The sequence below is a fragment of the Pollicipes pollicipes genome, unplaced genomic scaffold (genome assembly GCF_011947565.3).
Source record: "Pollicipes pollicipes isolate AB1234 unplaced genomic scaffold, Ppol_2.1 Scaffold_6138;HRSCAF=7277_pilon_pilon_pilon, whole genome shotgun sequence".
Lineage (NCBI taxonomy): Eukaryota > Metazoa > Arthropoda > Thecostraca > Pollicipedomorpha > Pollicipedidae > Pollicipes > Pollicipes pollicipes.
This window is the reverse complement of record NW_023596818.1, coordinates 37,507,702-37,526,779: the sequence shown is the minus strand read 5'-3', so window position 1 is coordinate 37,526,779 and position 19,078 is coordinate 37,507,702. Positions and strand designations below refer to the sequence as shown.

General features: G+C 57.8%; 1 protein-coding gene across 2 annotated transcripts; it reads left to right on the top strand.

The window, feature by feature from the left end:
- Positions 1–648: 648 nt before the first annotated feature.
- LOC119106325 (coactosin-like protein) lies at positions 649–16,089 on the top strand. 2 transcript variants are annotated; one of them, XM_037229937.1, is made up of 5 exons: positions 649–746; positions 9,301–9,391; positions 12,446–12,563; positions 14,735–14,857; positions 15,173–16,089. In XM_037229937.1, the coding sequence occupies exons 2-5, from the start codon at positions 9,315–9,317 to the stop codon at positions 15,278–15,280; spliced, it is 426 nt and encodes a 141-aa protein (XP_037085832.1). In that variant the 5' UTR covers positions 649–746; positions 9,301–9,314; the 3' UTR covers positions 15,281–16,089. The 2 variants fall into 2 exon arrangements, with proteins under 2 accessions (XP_037085832.1, XP_037085833.1); XM_037229938.1 differs by lacking the exon at positions 649–746 and having other exon boundaries at positions 9,335–9,405.
- Positions 16,090–19,078: the final 2,989 nt, after the last annotated feature.

Here is a 19,078-nt window from a genome sequence, read left to right as displayed (position 1 = left end):
TTGAAGGGTGACATTGAAAGGTCGCGCTTTTTTGACGGACGCTAATTCTTTCTGTGGTTAATATTCTGGCGCCGAGAAGCTTAAAATCAGCCGATCATTTTGGATTGATATGGTGTTCTCCGTCTTTTGACCTTGATTTTGGTCTTGAAGGTCGCGTGATTTTGCAAAGTAGACATAATTCTGTATGTTCTCGTGCCATAATTGACCTTGATATTTTTCAGAACAGCCGATGCTTTTCCTTCTGCCGACGCCCCCAGTCATGGGTTAAGCCGATTATTTCATATATTTGGCCAATAAGGATGCCGATAGTATGGTGGTTAACGCGTTTGCGTAAGCCTTTGCACGTCTGGGAGACCAGAGGTGCGGGGTTCGATTTCCCGCGGTGCCTGCCCTTCCTGCCAGGGTGACAGGCAGGCAATGTCACAAAGCCTCAGCAGCTGAGTGCGTCGCAAAGCCTCAATGACGACGATCGATTGGACCACCGGCACCTAGCGCCGTCCCCGTCCTCCCAGGTTTCCCAACAACTACTGAGGCGGCGTCACTTCTCTGGTTAAATGTCGCGCAGGCGAATGTCCAGTAGCGGCCTCAGCCGATAGATGGCGGTGAAGGCGGTGGGCGCGGCTCGCCGAGCGGCGGGCATTAGTCACTGTCGGTAGAGGGGTGAGACTTTCGTGCTCGACGCCGGGCCGTGGACGCTGTGTTCTTACCCAGACGATCGCCGGACCGCCACCCCCAGCGGCACGCAGGTGAGCGCTACTGCGTGGTGTCGGAGGCGGGGATAAGTGTCTCGTGTGACTTTGAGGCCACCACCAGTGGTCCAGCCGGCCGAGTAGGCTCCAGCACCGGTGTTGGTACGTGACTGAAAGCCGGCCGGCGTGGAGGGCGGTACGTCTGCTGTAACGCGCGCTCATCCCAATGTCTGTGGCCACTGTGCTGTTCGCGGCGGTGTGCGCGCCGCTGCATTCAAAGCTCGCCCTCGGGCAGACGACTTTACGATGCAATTCGGCAGTCGCTGTTGGTGTGACGCCGGCCACAGAGTTTTGACGTTCCGGCACGGCATGCGTGATGCAGCATTTCCCGCGAAAATAATTTTGTGCGGCAAGCTAGAGAGAACTGAACATTGGTCAGCTTTCAGAAGTTGTAAGCGATTGAGCAGGAGAAGCATATTCCAACTGCCGCGTGCCTATCTCTGCCTCCGATCAAACGACAGTTGCATGGCTGGTGGCGACCTGCAGTCAAATTCGATCTGCCCGACTCGTCGGCGCGGGCGCGCCTGGCATTCCCGGCCGTCACTGACCCGCGACAGCGCGCCGCTGCTCTGAGACGTTTGCCTGATGAGAGCCGTGTCACGTCTGTAGCATCGGTTCCCGTTAGACACGCGCGCGACAGCTGCAGACCGGGCCGGCGTCACAGCACGCCGGTGCCGGTACAGACGCCGGCACTCCGCGGCGACAGCCGGCGGGCCGTCCGCGGCCGAGAGCCGGGACACTGCGAGGTCAGCAACGTGGACACCGCCAGGGGCCGAGACACTACGGAGTCAGCAGCGCGGACACCGCCAGGGGCCGAGACACTGCGGGGTCAGCAGCGCGGACACCTCCAGGGGCCTGGACACTGTGGGGTCAGCAGCGCGGACACCGCCAGGGGCCGGGACACTGCGGGGTCAGCAGCGCGGACACCGCCAGGGGCCGGGACACTGCGGGGTCAGCAGCGCGGACACCGCCGAGCCCCAGCGGCAGTACCGGAGGCGAGGGGGGGGGGGGGGGCGACGGAGGAGGGCCGTCATGCAGTGTGATGTGCCATCCGTGCGATTTCTGTCGTGTTAGCCCCACGCGCGGCGCAGGAGGCATGTCGGGTCAATCCCGCCCTATGCCCTGTCGACACATCTCGTTCATCCATTTGGAATTTACTTATGCGTGGTAGCGCGCCCGAATTACCCTCTATAACGGTTTGCAATCGTCAAAAATGCAAAGATTGTCGGGTTGGCCGATAAGTCACGTGCAAGATAATCTCCTCTGCAAGATATTTTCCATTGATTTTCTTAGCCTGTCCTGCTCAAATGACGTCCAGTATTGTCTCTTTACTGCTTTCACCATGACCCTGAGCCTGATTATACACAATCCTGGTTATTCACTGGTCGTAACTGGCCGATGAGGCGTCCGCAGTCGGTATAGGCGGATAGTGTTGACCGTTATCGACCCCGGGGCGTTTGGCCGGTCAGCGAGCGATGGAGCCGCCGCCCGCCGCCCGCAACAGCCTCCAACTCACAGCAGGGTCGCTCGCGAGCGTCGCGTGACGGGCATGGAGGCTCTGGGCGGTCTCTGCAGCCGGTCCGCCGCCACGCCGACACCGGGAAAGGTCGGCGCGTGGAGCTGGGGTCATTCAACAGCTCTTAAGCCGGTTTGTGTTGCAGCCGGCAGCTCTGGACCGTGCCATTCAGGATTCACTTAGCAGCTGTGGCCACTGGACGAAGCCAGACAGGATCTAATTTGCAATTCCATCACATCAGGATGCGTCCAAGCGCCTTCAACAGGACTCTAACGATTGTCATGCACCGTGAAACCAGACCCTGTGCAGTCCCTACCCAGACACTGTCCTGCCTCTGTTCCCGTTCACCCTCTGCCCTGCTCCCGCTGCACACCTCTGCCTTCCTGTTTTGCGCTTCTTCAGTCATTGTCAGCGCGCTGTCTTAACGACAGTCCGGGCCTTGCCCCGTCTCTGCTCTGCCCACTGTCACGCTCCTGCCGTGCCCCCCCCCCCCCCCCTCCCGCCGGGTCTTGTCCCGCGTCTTCCTGCCCTGCCCTCTGCCAGGCCTTGTCCCGCCTCTGCTCTGCTAACTGTCACTCTCCCGCCCCGTTTTCTGACGGGCCTTGTCCCGCCTCTGTTCTGCCCACTGTCACTCTCCTGTCCCTCCCTCTGCCGGACCTTGTCCCGCTTCTGCCCTGCCCACCGTCACTCTTCTGTCCTGCCCTCTGCCAGGTCTTGTCCCGCTTCTGCTCTGCCCACTGTCACTCCCCTGTTCTGTCCCCGCCGGGTCTTGTCCTGCGTCTTCATGCCCTGCCCCCCCCCCCCCCCCCTGCCGGGCCTTGTCCCGCCTCTGCTCTGGCGACTGTCACCCCCTTGCCCTGACCTCCGCCAGGCCTTTTTCTCGCTTCTTCTCGCCCTGCCCTCTGCAGGGCCTTGCCCCGTATCTGCTCTGTCCACTGTCACTCCCCTATTCTGCCCTCTGCCGGGCCTTGTCCCGCTTCTGCTCTGCCCTCTGTCACTTCCCTGTCCTGCCCACTGCTGGGCCTTGTTCTGACCTGTCCTTCAACTGTGTGACAAGTTCGAACCCTGTCACGCTCGTTCAAAGCTGCCCGGCCACTGTCCTGCTCTCGGACGCCTATCTGGCCGTCATCTGGCCGCTGTCCGGCCGCTGTCCTGCCCTCGGACACCCATCTGGCCGTCATCCGGCCGCTGTCCGGCCGCTGTCCGGCGGCGTGCGCCGGCGGGACGCCGCGCGCGCCGCCAGTTTTTGCTGCTCGGCGCCCAGCCAGTAAGCCTCGCCTCAGCGGCGGTGATAGGCCAGCGACCCCGGCTGAACGGGTGCGCTGGACGGACGCGTCCGCCTCGGCCGCATGCCGAGCTGGCCCGGCCCGGCACGGGCACCGTGACCGTCGCCGGACGACCTCCAGCCGGTGGAGTGGTCAGCGCCAGCTGAAACTGATGTGGGCAGACTCTGTCGTGGTTGGGGTGTGTTGAGTTCCCTTGCGCCAAAAGCCAGCTGAAGCCAGAGCCGCCTGCCCTGTTCACTGGCGCCACGATTGAGCTAGAGCAGTGACAACGCGGCCGTTATTTTGTCCATCATAGGCTATCCAGACGACTTTTTGACCAGATAACCGGGTGACTTTGTGCACGTTTTATACACTTTAGTGCACTTTTGTGGTTATGACAAATCGCAACCATGACAAATCCCTGTCGTTTGGTTGGGGCTTAAAGTTTGAATCAGCCGTCCGGAGGGTGTTGCGACAAAAGAGCTATGAGAACCGGCTGTTGTTATATTTTGCCGCCGAGTTCCCCCTACTGAGGAGCTAGTTGCAGGTTGCAGATAGATATGTGTCCCTTCAACTTACTGCCAGGACTGTTGTTGAAACGCGGCAGCTCGCATCCTGTGTAGCACAACGGACTACGAGCTCAACAAAAACGCCCCGCGGCAAGTGGCTGCTCCGCACGCCACCTGCACAGGAACGGAAGGTGGGCGGTGGGAGGGGAGACGGCGCCCGTGCCAGCGCGTGCTGCGGTAACCCACGTCTGCTCCGGCGGCACGTGCAGCACACCAGCCGGCTCGGCCCGTGCCGCAGCCGCGAGGTCAGTGACTCAGGCGTGCAGCTGACTCGGTGAGGGCGGGAGAGCCTCGAGAGAGCCTCGGAAAGCCTCGAAAGTCCGGGCGGTGCGCCCGCGAAGCTCGCTGAGGTCCGCCGGCCGCGACCATCCCGAGCGCGTGACAACCCACGGCCTGCGCTGAGGTCAGGTCACCAGCAGATGTAGCAAGCGTCTGTCTGTCTCCGGACCCCGCGGGCTCACGTCGACCCCGCCGGACAGCGTCCTTCGGCGTCGTTCCGGTCTGGTGATGGTGGGTGGTATTGTTTTGTTGTTTATCGAGAAATCGCTAGCACGTATTTCTGGCAGCAGGGCATAATCTGAAACCATGAAGTTCAGCTCGTTAGTTGGTCGGAATCAGGTTGAATGTCATCCAGTTCGGATGTGCTGAAGACACCGATCATCTCTGGCTCCAATGTGACGTCTGGCTGAATGCCGAGCAGCTTTTTCTTTTGAAAACACAGGCTCGGATTGCAGCCGAAGCAGGATATTGAGCATTATGACGTTATTAAAACGGTCGTTATGATATGAAGTCCGCTAGCGACGCGCTCCATTTCCGAGAATCAGACATGGACCACACGATAAGCTTTTCAAAAATTAGCCAAAGACGTTTACTTCATCCATAGCGTCGAAATGCCACGCTCCGGATACATCTGGTCCTCCGGCGCCGACGCCTTGGTTCACTGTCCATGACTGGTCCAGCCCCGCTACGCGCAGATGTCCTGGTTCACTGTCCAGTGGCCAGAGCTGGTCCAGCTCTGCTCTGCGGTAAGGAGTCCACCTCCGCGCGGCCGTGATACCGTGACGTGATCCCGTCACGGGATGTCGTGACGCAGAGGCGGCGGCGGTGGCGGCGGCGGCGGCGGCCGACCCCACTGCTGCGATGATCCACCGTGACCGCAGCAGCCCCGGGGAGGCCCAGGGGCTCACCGCCGCCAGGGAGGGCAACCCCCGAGCCAGGCCCGGGTCAAACCCGGGTCGATGCCGCCGCGTCGAGGTGAATCAACAGGCGGCTGCGCCGGCTGTCTGTTGGTCCGCCGACTCGGAGCGGCGCGACCGGCGCCGGCGGCGGTCAGCAGAGTGAGACCGCCGCCGCGCGGAACGGGGCCAAGGTGAAACTGCTGGGGGCGGAACGGCTGCCGAGCTCGTGCCCCGTAGCTCCGGTCCGTACGGACACGCGGCGTGGTTTGAATGCAGTTCTGACCTCGGTGTGGGATGCGGCTCCAAGCCTTGCCGCGCGAGCACGAGCGCGAGGCGTCCCGTGCTGCTGGTACGTCCACAAACCCCGACGAGCGACGATCGTCACCCGCTCAGCCGCAGGGTGGGTGTGGTTCTCCCCCCGGCGTCGCCAGCACGGGGCCCGGTGGTGCGTCCGGCTGTCTGGCCACGGGACGCGACCGACTCGTGGCTCCTCAGCTGGCGCGGGGTGGAAGGGGAGTCCTGCGAAACCGATCGGCGCTCCGGCCGGCGCGGCCCGTCCGCGGTCATCTCGTCAAAGGTCTGGTCCAAACCGATCGGCGCTCGGGCCGGCGCGGCCCGTCCGCAGTCATCTCGTCAAAGGTCTGGTCCAAACCGGTTGGGGCGCGCCGGCTGGCCGGCTTCCGCCATGACCTGCACCAACTCAGACCACGCGCGGGCCGCACGCAATGGGCAGGGGAGGGGGAGGGCACAGCTGGCCAGAACGCTGTGCGTGCAGGGGAGGGGAACGAACACCGTACCGCCTCGCTCGACGTTGAGTCAGCTTGATATCGTATTTGGGCCTGGCTTGTTGCGGTATTTGAGCAGCGTATCGGTCGCGAATGGACCGGCGCTACAGGTTTTTATGGTTTGTTTCGTGTACGCGTCCGACCGTGGGAAGTCAATGCCGACGCAATTTAGATCGTGCGCTTCTGCGGTCAGCGAGGCGTTGTAGCACCAACGGAGCGGGAATTCTCACTGCGGTCCGGAAACGTAATCTGCGTAATCTGCGAACGACCGGGATGAAGAGCTCTCAGCGAACCATATCGGCCGTCAGCTCCTGACCCTCAGCGTCGTTCTGTATTAATGAGCCGAGGTGGCATTTAACCCCGGCTTAATCGGAGGAGCTCCGAGCGACTTCCGGACGGGAGAGACGTCGCCACGCCGTCCCGCCGCGCCGACGCCGACTGGGCTGGACTCCCGGGGAGGGACCTGCAGCGCGCCACCACGCCGGGTCGATATGGAGGCTTTGCGGGACCGGGTGACTCACCACCCCCGCCCCGGTCACGGGCCCACTGCCTTATACGGTGCTGCCGGTCCCGGGTGGCGCGCCGGCGGCCGCACCGCGGCGCGTCCCGCTGAGGTCTGTCCCCGGGCGATGGCGGCCCGCGTCCCGGGAACCGCGGCCGGCGACCGACTTCCTGGCGCCGTTCCGAGGAACCGGTCGCCGGCCGCCGGCGTGGCGCGGCGCGGCGCGGCGCGGCCGCCAGCGCACGTGATCCTGACGCTTGTGAAGCCTGGACGCGAGGACGCGGCGCCGGGGCCGGCTGGTGTGTGACGGCGGCAGGTCAGAGGTGCCGGAGACGGCGGGACCCGCGGCGGCTCGCCCCGAGCGACACACTGTCGTCCGGTCGGTCGGCCTCAACGGCAGCACCGGTGTGGCGTGGGATGCACGCGGTCATCTCGTTCCGTCACGTCACGAGACACGGCCGAGCGCTTCTCGTCGCGCCGTTTCGGGCAGTGGTCCGGAGCGGGGCTGGTCAGGACGCGGGACATCAATGCTGACATCTGTGAGCGCCTCACTCCGGCCGGGCCTTAACGGAGCCTCGCTCTGTCCGTACCATGTCTAACGGGACTTCTCCCAGCTGGTTTACTCGCAGCGGAGTCGCCTCAACTGGACCATTTGAAAAGGACGTTTCGCTAGGCCTTTCCTAATACCTATCAGAGAAGGACAACACTTGATCAAAACAGCGCGCGCTGAATTTGACCGTGTGTTTGCCTTTCACAAAAATGAAAGTGCCATTGTTTTGAAAAAACGGGTTCGGGCCCGCTGTGCCGTGCTGCACATGTCCTCAGCCTTCACACCCAGCCGACTGCCGGCCGACAGTGCCGTTTGGCGGTCAAGCCGCTGTCCGGGGTTGACGTCATTCCCGCCCATGTGACACTTCCCGGTGACGTCATGATTCGGGTCACTAACCGGGCGCCGTCAGTGCCGCAATCCCCATTGGAAACGTACCTACCTGAGCTGCCACCGATGACGTCGCAGCTGTCTACGTCATACACGAGCGACTATCCTCCAAGCAGAAGGAGCTGTTGTGACGCATTTGCCTCTGGCGTCACAGGTTGCAAGTTGTGGACAACTGTTGGTAACGCTGAACGCGGCCCAGGGCTTCACCGCGCCTGAGCGCATGAGGGAAGATCAATGCGGCTTGCCCCTCGGCCCTTGAAAGCCTGATCGTCAGACCGGAAACATTCGAGCGGAATTCGGTAGCCCAGGTTGATTTCAGCTGTACGTCGCTGGGTCGATATTTGGCACGTGAATGCTTATTTCACAGGTCGCGCAAAGCGCGTTAAGATCGTCACAACCTTTTGACGCTTCCAGGCTTCTCTAGCACGCCTGGTAAAAGTTGAGCGGATTGGTAACTAGCACCGAGCTAGAGCGCGTTCTTGCACTTCTGAGCATTTCAGGGTGGTATCATAGGCCAAGGGTGAGGGTAAGGTCAAGGTCATTTCAGGATAAGCTTAGATGCATTATCTGGTATGATTTTGTTGCTTCTCCGGTTATCATAATGTGCATGAATCGTTGTTTTGTTTTCTAAATCTGTCAGCCATATATCACGAATTCTGTATGTCATGAACGAGCACAGCATTGCTTTTGATTTGACCATTCAAGATTTTCCTCAAGTTGTCATAGATTCCAGCTGATTCCAGTGGAGTATCGAGGGGCAGGGTCACTGGCCTTCTTAGGAAGCAGGATTTGTGTTTAGTTGTTATGGGTAAATATTTGCCGACGTTTGCTATGCAGTCATTTGAGCGAGAAAAATGCGTTGAGATTGTGGCTGCCTCCCCTACCGCCCCTTTCCCCTACCTCCACTTATGCCGCCACTGGCTGCACATCACGATCCGGCGTCGTGCTCGTTCGGGACCCCCTCCCCTCCCTGCAGCCGCGGCGCCACGACGGCCGCCAGCCCGTCGCCGGCCAGCCGACGCCGGCAGCGCCGTGCTGCGGCCAGCCGCGGAACTAACGCGATAGAACTCGGTCAGGGTGGGAGCGTTGGCGGCGAGCGCTGGGCTGATGGGTGTGGCAGCGGGGACCTAGCCTTGGTGGGTGCGCATGTGTGTGTGTGTGTGTGTGTGTGTGTGTGTGTGTGTGTGTGTGTGTGTGCGTGCGTGCGTGCGTGCGTGCGTGTGTGTGTGTGTGTGTGTGTGTGTGTGTGTGTGTGTGCGTGCGTGCGTGCGTGTGTGTGTGTCTGGATTAAAGTTAGGGGGGAGGGGGGCGTCGAGAGTGAAATGTTTCGAAATTCTTTACCATGTGACATCCTTGAGCCGATGCGAAAGTTTGTCCCCAAGTCCAAGTGGCAAATGATATCCTATATCAAAAATTAGGGAGCGCTGTGATCCCCTGCCGCTCTGGCACCCTCGTATCAAAGCATGCCCCGCTCGAGGTGCGAGGAGCTAGTCTGTCACGCTGCGCCGGAGATTCACAAACCACAGAGACATTGACGCACAAAGTGTTTTCCATTGGTTGTCACGTATGATTAAAAGGCTAAGAGCATCCAAAGAGGGTCATTCGCGCCATTTTATGAAGTGAAGTCATCTGATGGACATCAAATCGGTATGTAGTCTGCGTGGGGAACGATAGCGTCCCCCGTTCCTCCCCTTCCGGGTCCACATGTTTCGTACGCCCCATCGCCGTGCACCAGTCGCCACGCCCAACGTCCACACGGCAGCGAGCAAGCTGACTCGATTTCCGCTGTTTGATTTCAGACGAGTTCGTCGCCATGACGACGGTGGACGCGGACTCGGTGACGTCAGGATATGAGGAGGTGCGCTCCGACCAGGCGCCGGACGTGACCTGGTGAGCAGGAGGCGGTGAGCGACCAGCGCAAGCTCAGCGTGCACACTCCAGGCGCATGCTGACGGCAGTCTGGCGTACACTGAACTGTCTAACGGTGGTCTGGCGTACACTGGACTGGCTAACGGTGGTCTGGTATGCACTGGACTGGCTTACGGTGGTCTGGTGTGCACTGGACTGTCTAACAGTGGTCTGGTGTACATTGGACTGTAACGGTGGTCTGGTGTACATTAGACTGTCAAACGGTGGTCTGGCGTGCATGGACTGTCTGACGGTGGTCTGGCGTGCACTGGACGGTCTGACGGTGGTCTGGCGTACACTGGACTGTCTGACGGTGGTCTGGTGTGCACTGGACTGTCTGACGGTAGTCTGGTGCGCACTGGACTGTCTGACGGTGGTCTGACGTGCACTGGACTGTCTGACGGTGGTCTGGTGCGCACTGGACTGTCTAACGGTGGTCTGGTGTACACTGGACTGTCTAATGATGGTCTGGCGTACACTGGACTGCCTAACGGTGGTCTGGTTTACACTGGACTGTCTAATGGCTGTCCGGGATACGCCGGCTATCTTTTTCGTTTAGCTACAAGTGCCCTTCATTTATTTCTGACCTGCATCAGTGATTAGGCAGGCACGATTCCCGGGGTCTTATCGCCTTTGGTCGGTGTAGGCACCTAGGATTTTGCTCTGAGGCAAATCACAATCACGATGGTTTGTGGAACAACAGAGACAAAGTACTTTCATTGATATCGCAACGCAAGCAGTATTGGACTTCTTGTAATGGAGCCAACTCCATGCCAAACAAAACATCAATACAAAGCCCCCACCATATGCCACAGTTTATCGCAGGGTGAAGCAGGTCATATCGCGAAAAGGAGTTCATTCAGAAGTCAGTTATGACTAAAGCAAACGTGTGCTCTCCAAGCTCCAACTGCTACAGATGTTGCTGAATGCAATAGCTGTCTGCAGATGTGCGAATGTTTATGCTATCCGCGTTAGATGTGAGGAGGCTCAGAGTAAAAACTGGTACAAGTCTCCCTGCTCTCTATAAACAACCCTTTCCTATCCGTGCATACAAACAATGCTGACCACAGACATAAACATTGGGCGCTTCAATTGTCACACGAATGTATTTTGGAACAGATATTCGCATACGCCCTAGGCTATTGATAGGCTTCCGTGCAGCTGAATCAGCATCAGTTTAAGTTGAATGGGTGGTCGATGCGTGAACTGCTGCATCTGTGGAGTTTGATGCTCTATTCAATATAATTGTATTTGGTTGCTCACCCACCATTTTTGAGGATTGTGATTCGGACCGTTTTCGATCCAGTATTTTTAAGTTTTAAGGCCAGGGCGTCACTTTCTCAAATCAGTTGAAAGTTCGATAACATAAGCCTAATGTAACCCCCACACCTGGTGTGTGGTCGGATTTCGCCCACTTAAATTTTCGTTTCGATGTCAAAATGTTGTCTTATGCGTCCGATGAAGTTACTTCCCCGAAAAATGACTTTCCATTTCCAAGTCATTTTAAACTTCAGCTTCGTGAAAAAAGCTTAGAATTGGTCGTAATTCACACACACAAAAAATCGCAAAAATGTCAAGTGAGTGCTACTGGACCATCGGATCACTTGCACGGATTTAAGATAACATAAACTTGTGCTAGTTTAAAATTCATGCCAGTTTGGTGATCCCTCGAGGCCCCAGCGTGTTCAGCTGGTAGCAGGGCTCGCCAAGCATGTGCCAATCGGCTGAAAGGAATGCGCTCACGGAGAAACGCAGCGTATGAGGTGTCTTGTAAGCTCAGCCCAGTGATGTTGCATGAGCTATGAAGGCAACACGGAACGGCCAGTGATGTTGCATGAGCTATGAAGGCAAAACGGAACGGCAGCGTTCGGACCGGGTTTATGAACACCTTGGAAACGCGCGTTGTGGAGAGTGCATGGACCACTATTTGAACACATGGCGGCCCGGTACGCGGCCATGGGACATGGTGCAACAAACACTGCTCAGTATTTAACACATGGCGGTCCGATACGCGGCCATGGGAAACGGTCCAACAAACACTGCCCAGGATTTAACGCATGGCGGTCCGATACGCGGCTGTGGGACATGGTGCAACAAACGCTGCTCAGGATTTAACACATGGCGGTCCGATACGCGGCCATGGGACATGGTCCAACAAACACTGCCCAGGAATTAACGCATGGCGGTCCGGCACGCGGCCATGGGACATGGTGCAACAAACGCTGCTCAGGATTTAACATCGCTGCTCGGCCGTAATCATATTCGGAGGCTGAACATACAAACGTCGTCTTGTGGTTTTGGCAATCTCACGCTTAGCGTTTGAGAAACTGAGAAAGAGTTCTTTAGTCGTTGCGGCAAGCACCGACATCCGCCGATAGGTTTTCATGTTTTTGCTCGGCACGTGTCATCGAAACCTTTCGGTTCAGTCGCCGGTGTCTTGGGCAGCCCCTAGCGCAGTGCGGCGTACTGGGCGACTGGCAGGGCACCACAGCTCGAATTATTGAATGCTCGCGATGTCCGTGCGATGTTCTGAATGCGACGCTCGTGCTCCGGAAATTGCCAGCCTTGTAAAGCCCTTATACCTCAAAGCAACCCACCTTATGCTTAAAAGCTGCCACATACTGCAGGCCATGTTGTGTCCCGGTTCAACATGTGAGGTACCCACAGAGCACTATGTGGTACGAAAGAATGTGATACCAATACTGATGGCTTCAGGTATCTAGTGTGCCATCAATTCAGGGACATTGCCTACATTTACTTGGTCCAGTATTCCATTTGTGTGCATATTCATCTGGGAGGGGGCTCAGATTAGCATTGGGGGGGGGGGGGGGGGGGAGAAGGGGTGGGGCTACCGTGAACGTAAAGTGACACTCCTGGCGAGAGGTGCAGGCTAGCACCCATAACATTTGAGGCAATAGCAAGACGCAATGCCCAGAGTCTGAGCTGAGCTGACCGGAGCAGGGACGCCGTGTCGACCGGAGCAGGGACGCCGTGTATCGACCTCGCCGTGTCATGACCTCGCTCGTCTGACTGCAGGATGGTGCTCAAGTATGAGGGCAGTCAAATCATCTGCTCCAGCACCGGAGACGGCTTCGACGCCTTCCAGCAGCACTTCGGCGACGGGGACCGAGCGTTCGGCTACCTGCGTATCAACGTCAGTGTACCGTGATGGGCGTATCAACGTCAGTGTACCGTGATGGGCGTATCAGCGTCAATGTACCGTGATGGGCGTATCAACGTCAGTGTACCGTGAGGGGCGTATCAACGTCAGTGTACCATGATGGGCGTCTCAACGTCAGTGTACCGTGATGGGCGTATCAATGTCAGTGTGCGGTGATGGGCGTATCAACGTCAGTGTACCGTGATGGACGTATGAACGTCAGTGTGCCGTGATGGGCCCATCAGCGTCAGTGTATCGTGATGGATGCATCTACGTCAGTGTACCGCGATGGGCGCATCAATGTCGGTGTACCGTGACGGGTGCATCAACGTCAGTGTACCGTGATGGGCGTATCAACGTCAGTGTACCGTGATGGGCGTATCAACTTCAGTGTATCGTGATGGGCGCATCAACGTCAGTGTATCGTGATGGGCGCATCAACGTCAGTGTGCCGTGATGGGCGCATCAACGTCAGTGTACCATGATGGACGTATCAATGTCAGTGTACCGTGACGACCGTTTCCACTCCCGGGAGGGGGGGGGGGGGGGGAAGCGTGTGTGGCGGACGTGTCCGCCGTGCCGACCATCGCTCCGGATAATGTCCTGCAGGACGGTGCAAGAACTTACGAACGCAAAACAGCAGGTTTCCTTTCGGAACATGTCGAGAACCGGGTCGCTACTGAGTTGTTCAACTGTCCATCGCGTTGCAAGCTGCGTATCAGCACTTAGCTGCACCCAAGCGATGTGGTCAATGTCATTACCGTACGGGATTTTTTCCATGTACACTCGCGGACATTGTTTTGCACGGTGCGCATGTGCGCTCCCCCCCCCCCCCCCCCCCACACACACTCGCCTTGCCCCGAGCTATTTTGCCCGTACTGCCAGGATGTACTCTGATTTGCGTGTCCGCGTCCGCGTCGTCAGCCGACTCCCTTTCCGTTGCTGATCAGCGCAGTCCATGATATGTCCAAGCTGCATAGAACCCATTGTCCTAGAGCCCTGCACTGAACCTCCCGATCACCGTGGCCTGGTTTGACCCTGTGTCGAGCTGTATGGGCCATGTTCTATTCACCGGCCTGCTCTCCTCGCGTGGCCTTCTTCGGCTTGCTCACCCCTGCCTGACTCATGGCACTTCTGCTCCCCGCAATGACACATCGGACCAGGGGCGTAGTTTCCTGTTGGGTTGGAGTTCCAGCCCCCTCCCTCAACACTTAACCCTCGCCGGAACAGCGGGATCGATGCGACCTCCCTGAGGTTTTCTGGGGTACCTCTCTGGCATGTCGTTCAAGCACGCCCAAATTCTCAGCGGCCTACGTGGCGTCCACTGCGCGTGTTCTGACACCAAAGACGTGTCCCAGTTTGTCTAGTGTCGGGGCAGGGGACGTTTTTCGAGGAACACTGCGTGGTGGCCTACGGCAGACGCGGGCGGCGAGCGGCAGCCGACGACTCCACGGGCTGCCCTCGGCGAGCCGGCATTGTTACGATAACGGAGTCACGCATCTTAATAATGGACTCAAAATGCATACAACTGTGAGCTGTTGTATTCATAATTAACAAAGAAGAACGCCTGTTTAGGGTGTGTGTCCCTACGACCCACGGCTTCGTACATATGAGTATAGCAAGATGAAAACGTTATTCTTTCGGGAATTTGGACCTTTGATCTGACATGATAAAGTCAATTATTAACATAAAAACATGAAACTATTACTAATTAAGAGATCAAGGTGTGGATAATTCACTGGTGGCTTATGCTAAGTTCTATCTTTCTTAATTTGGAAACGGCAGATGGGTCGTCCTCGACCGCCTCGCAATCCGCGTCATGAAAAACGGCGAATCAGGGGAATGGCAAACTCCAGCCCTCTCCCTCACCTTTGAGAAAACTTTGTTCAAAATCCGGTAAGAGAGTCGTTCGTTGGCGTAGTTTGGGGGTAGGCTGCATCATTTGTCACTTCTCAATACCAACTCAAGCTGCGAAGCTTTGTCCACGCATCTGACCGTTGTGGCTTCTGCTCCCTCGGCGGATCTTTTGACTTCTGTGACTTCACTCTCCTTGCTCCCTCATCTGCCCGCTGCTCCGCATTTATCTGCCCGACCCCTATGACCCTGCCGTCCGCTGTGACCCCTGCGACCCCGCATCGGAGGCGTTAACCTGCTGGGCGCCGCAGACGGGTGACGAGATGAGCCGTCGGACCAAGTTTGTGCTGCTCATCTGGCTGGGACCTGACGTCAGCGTGCTGAAGCGGGCCCGCATGTCCACCGACCGGGCCGTAGTCAAGAGTATCATCCAGGTCAGCACGCGCGCCGATGGGGTGACCCTGGTGGGGTCGCCGCCCACGAGACGCGAAACGGCGCGGTGCTTAGTTTTGGAGTGTCGGCTCCGGCGTAGCCCACGATACTATGGCTGACACTTAAGTCGGCGTTATGATCCTCGGTAACCGTACCAACTGCAAGTCACCATTTTTACGAGCGAGGAACGATTGCTCTTTATCCTCCTCGCCAGCGGACATCCCTGGGCGCATTCACCGGCCTGTCGGGTCCCTGGCAGCTCTGCAACTCGGGGGCCTCGTCGGGCTTCTAACCGACCGTGCGTGCGGCGATTTCAGAACTTCTCGGTGGAAATCATGCTGGAGTCGCGGGGGGAGCTGGACCTGGAGTACATCCGCTCCCGGGTGGAGAAGGCTGGCGGCTCTGTTTACGGCACCGGCAACTGACCTGGCGCGGGTCACAGATGCCTACCCGACGCAGCCACGGCTGAACGGACGCGGCCACAGCGGCGTCGCAGCCGGGCGGCGGGTCACAGGCGCCCACGAACAATCCCAGCTGACCTGACACCGGTCACGACAGGGGCCGGTGGCCGGCTCCCGCCGACGTGACGTCACTGCCGGACGTGACGTCTGGTTCCAGCAGGTGTGACGTCATAACCTGTCTCGCCGCGGGCAGAGGAAAGCTTCCGCCGATTCATCGCCTCTGGAGTTATGGGACATTGTTCGCCATCCGCCATCCGGCGGAGCGCCCGGCCACCGGCCGCGTCGCGGTACTGGTGCGGCCAGCGGGCGGGGTGGTGCGATGTTTGTCATTGTATTGTTGCTGCGCGCGTGGTCGCCGTCACGTGTTCGGTCCCGTGGCATCGACTGCTGTCAGTGCCTGCCTGCGCTGTGATGGGTCAGGATCACGCATCTTTGCACTGTGATTATGCGAGAGCCCGGCGAAGGACGGCGGTGTCGATGCCTAGTCTTGCCGATTGCTCGCCAAACATTTTTTAAGCCAGAATGGGCCACCCCTAGGCCATAGGTTTATGCTGGTGTGCGCCGTCCTAGGCTATTCCTGTATTGCTCTTTTGCATTTCCATTATGGAACGCTTTATTTCGTTTCATATGGTAGACTCATTCCAAGACAATGCCATCATTCCAAGAAGCTGCGATTTCCTCAGCGTTTGCGTTCGCGAAAGCATTTTCGCGGTTGGAGGGTTTCCACCTCTGCAACGCGTAAATTTTATAATACACAACGCTAAGCGCACGTGTTTGGATGTCTTGCTAGTTCAGGACGTGCTTGCAGAACGAGTGCTACCAAACTGTCTCTAGGTTGCCCATCACCCAGGCTCTCATCTCGCGGATGTGCCCCCCCCCCCCCCTCCCCGTGTTTTGGACGCGATGGCAAGGTGGGACGTTGCTGTCACGACGGGCCTAGGTCCTTTTTCACGTTTCACGTAAGCCGAACAGCACGTTCTAAGATGCCGGACGGCCTTCGAGATGGTGATTTCGATTCGCGCTCCGTCCGTCCGCTTGTTTCAGCGCATGCCATGTGATAAAAGCCTCTCGATCATTCTCACCGTACTGATTCACCACGCTGCGGGTGGGGAGCCGCCGCATTACTATATGAGAAGCCGACAGTCTGTCTGCAGCTTTAGATAGCTTCAAACTTGATAGCTGACTGAGCTTGAAGCGTACATCATTCCCTGTATGCAGCACTCTGTACACCTTTCAACAAGTTCTTGCATTCAATTATCATTTTGTGTTGCCAATTTTAAGCTGGCGCGGAGGCCTCAAACTTTTTATAAGAGAACGTTGTACACACCCAACGATTTGTAAAGCCGCGCAGTCACTTTGGAGCTGGTGTTGTTCTACCTCACCAAAACGATGCACAGTTAAGACCTGGGATGTTCAGAACCTTAAACAGCAGTTTGTAATGCGTGATATACATGCCAACTACTCAATGCTTTAAAAAGTCAAAACAACCCTTTTAAAAGTCGTAATGCCACATCTCGTACGTTTGAACGGACAAGCTTTGTTGTTTTAACGTGAGTGCAGCAAAGTAATGCAGGACATTATCTCGAAACAAAAGGGAGATTTTGCAAAGGCAGAGCCCGTCTCGTCACAATGCGAGGAGGTGATGGCGTACGGTCTGAATCACCTTTGCGTATCTCATGCCTCATTAGGTGTTGGTGGTTGACTTGCATTTGCATGTTGTAACTTCACGACGGCCTTGAACGTTCCATACCATTCACGCTGACTTGTCGCCGCGTGCAGACGAGCAGGCCCGGCCCGTGCACCGCCCGCCATCCCCCCTGACCAGCCCGGACAGGGCCGCCCGCCATCCCTCTTGCCCAGGCCGGGCAGGGCCGCCCACCAGCCCTCCTGCCCAGGCCGGGCAGGGCCGCCCACCAGCCCTCCTGCCCAGGCCGGGCAGGGCCGCCCACCAGCCCTCCTGCCCAGGCCGGGCAGGGCCGCCCGCCAGCCCTCCTGCCCAGGCCGGGCAGGGCCGCCCATCAGCCCTCTTGCCCAGGCCGGACAAGGCCGCCCGCCATCCCTCCTGACCAGGCCGGGCAGGGCCGCCCACCAGCCCTCTTGCCCAGGCCGGACAAGGCCGCCCGCCATCCCTCCTGACCAGGCCGGGCAGGGCCGCCCACCAGCCCTCCTGCCCAGGCTGGGCAGGGCCGGACGGTATCACCCGCTCCTATGCCCCGCCCGCCATCCCTCCTGACCAGGCCGGGCAGGGCCGCCCGCCATCCCCCCTGCCCAGGCCGGGCAGGGCCGCCCACCAGCCCTCCTGCCCAGGCCGGGCAGGGCCGGACGGTATCACCCGCTCCTGTGCCCCGCCCGCCATCCCTCCTGCCCAGGCCGGACAGGGCCGGGCGTGCGCAGGCCGGGCCGGGCCCATTGTCAGGCGGTGCCTGCAAACGACACTCGGCTGTTTGTAAGGCTCATGGGAAAGGAGGAAAATGATCGAGCTCAACAGTTGATTAAAATCTACGAGCAGAGGCCGGGAATCCAATGCCTGAGGTCGACCAATCGACGAGACTTCGGGTGCTGGTGTCTAAGCGACCAATTGCTTTAGCTTGAATGCTTGAATTTTCTAAACGGAATGTTTCACACTTGAAGACATGACAGCAAGCATCAGATATAGTGAAATAAGCCCACCTGTAACTATTGATATTCTTTTAAAGTGGAAAAGACTGCTGTAGACAGCACAATTCTCTAGTTAGAAAATATGATGCTTAATGCTTCGTGGTTTGATAACGTCATCGTAGTTTGCTCAACATCGATTGAGAACCAATTGACCGTCGTCATATCTGGAAATGGTGCCCACGAATGCCAGATATAAACACCTGGACAAGTATATATGTCCTGGTCATGATCGCGGCGTGGCCTGTGGAGTGATAATACTTGAATGACGTTATTATGGCACCGTGAATGACGAGGCTACTTTAAAATACTCTCCCCGGTATACCTTTCCATTTTCTTTTTTGTAGGCGTATTGCTAAAAAACTAGAGTGGTTTAGGTCTTAAGACGGAAAGGATTGTGACCAGCACCGGAAGGTCTTCAAGATGGCTATATCAGTTCAAAGCCCCATATAAATCCGGAGCGCTCGCTTTAAAGATTTAATGTTTCAAAAACCATCATTAGGATGATGCTTCTTGCTCGATATTGTCAACGCCAGTCTAACTAACGGTCTCGTCCCAATCGTCTGTAGCCATGCTCCAGTGATAGCGATACCTAACGGAAATGCATAATTTAGCCCCGCTGGTCGGCGCCCGGGCCGACTATTACGGCCATCACGAAAGTGGCGGCTGCAAAATACGTCCCCGCACTTTTGTGCCGATCTTACGAAGGCGGCCTATTGAGTATCTCAAAACCAATCGCCCCCCAGCCAGCGCCCAGCACGGCTACAGAACACACAGCCTTGTTTCAGATAGTAATCTAGCCGAAGGGACAGTCTCGTTACTACATTACGGCTGTTGGGCTCTACATGTCGCTGCTAATGATATTGTCCATGAGATTTACAGTCAGAATATCTTCTTGATCACCAGATTCTGGGATTATAGTCAGCAATGTCGTGGTGAAAACCTGCGCTCGAACCTGCAGGGGTTGGGCGCAGAGCCGTATGGGCGCCTCCCTTTTCGAACCTGCTGGGGCAGGGGGCAGAGCCGTATGGGCACCTCCCTTTTCGAACCTGGTGGGGTTGGGGGCAAATTCGTATGGGCGCCTCCCTTTTCGAACCTGCTGGGGTT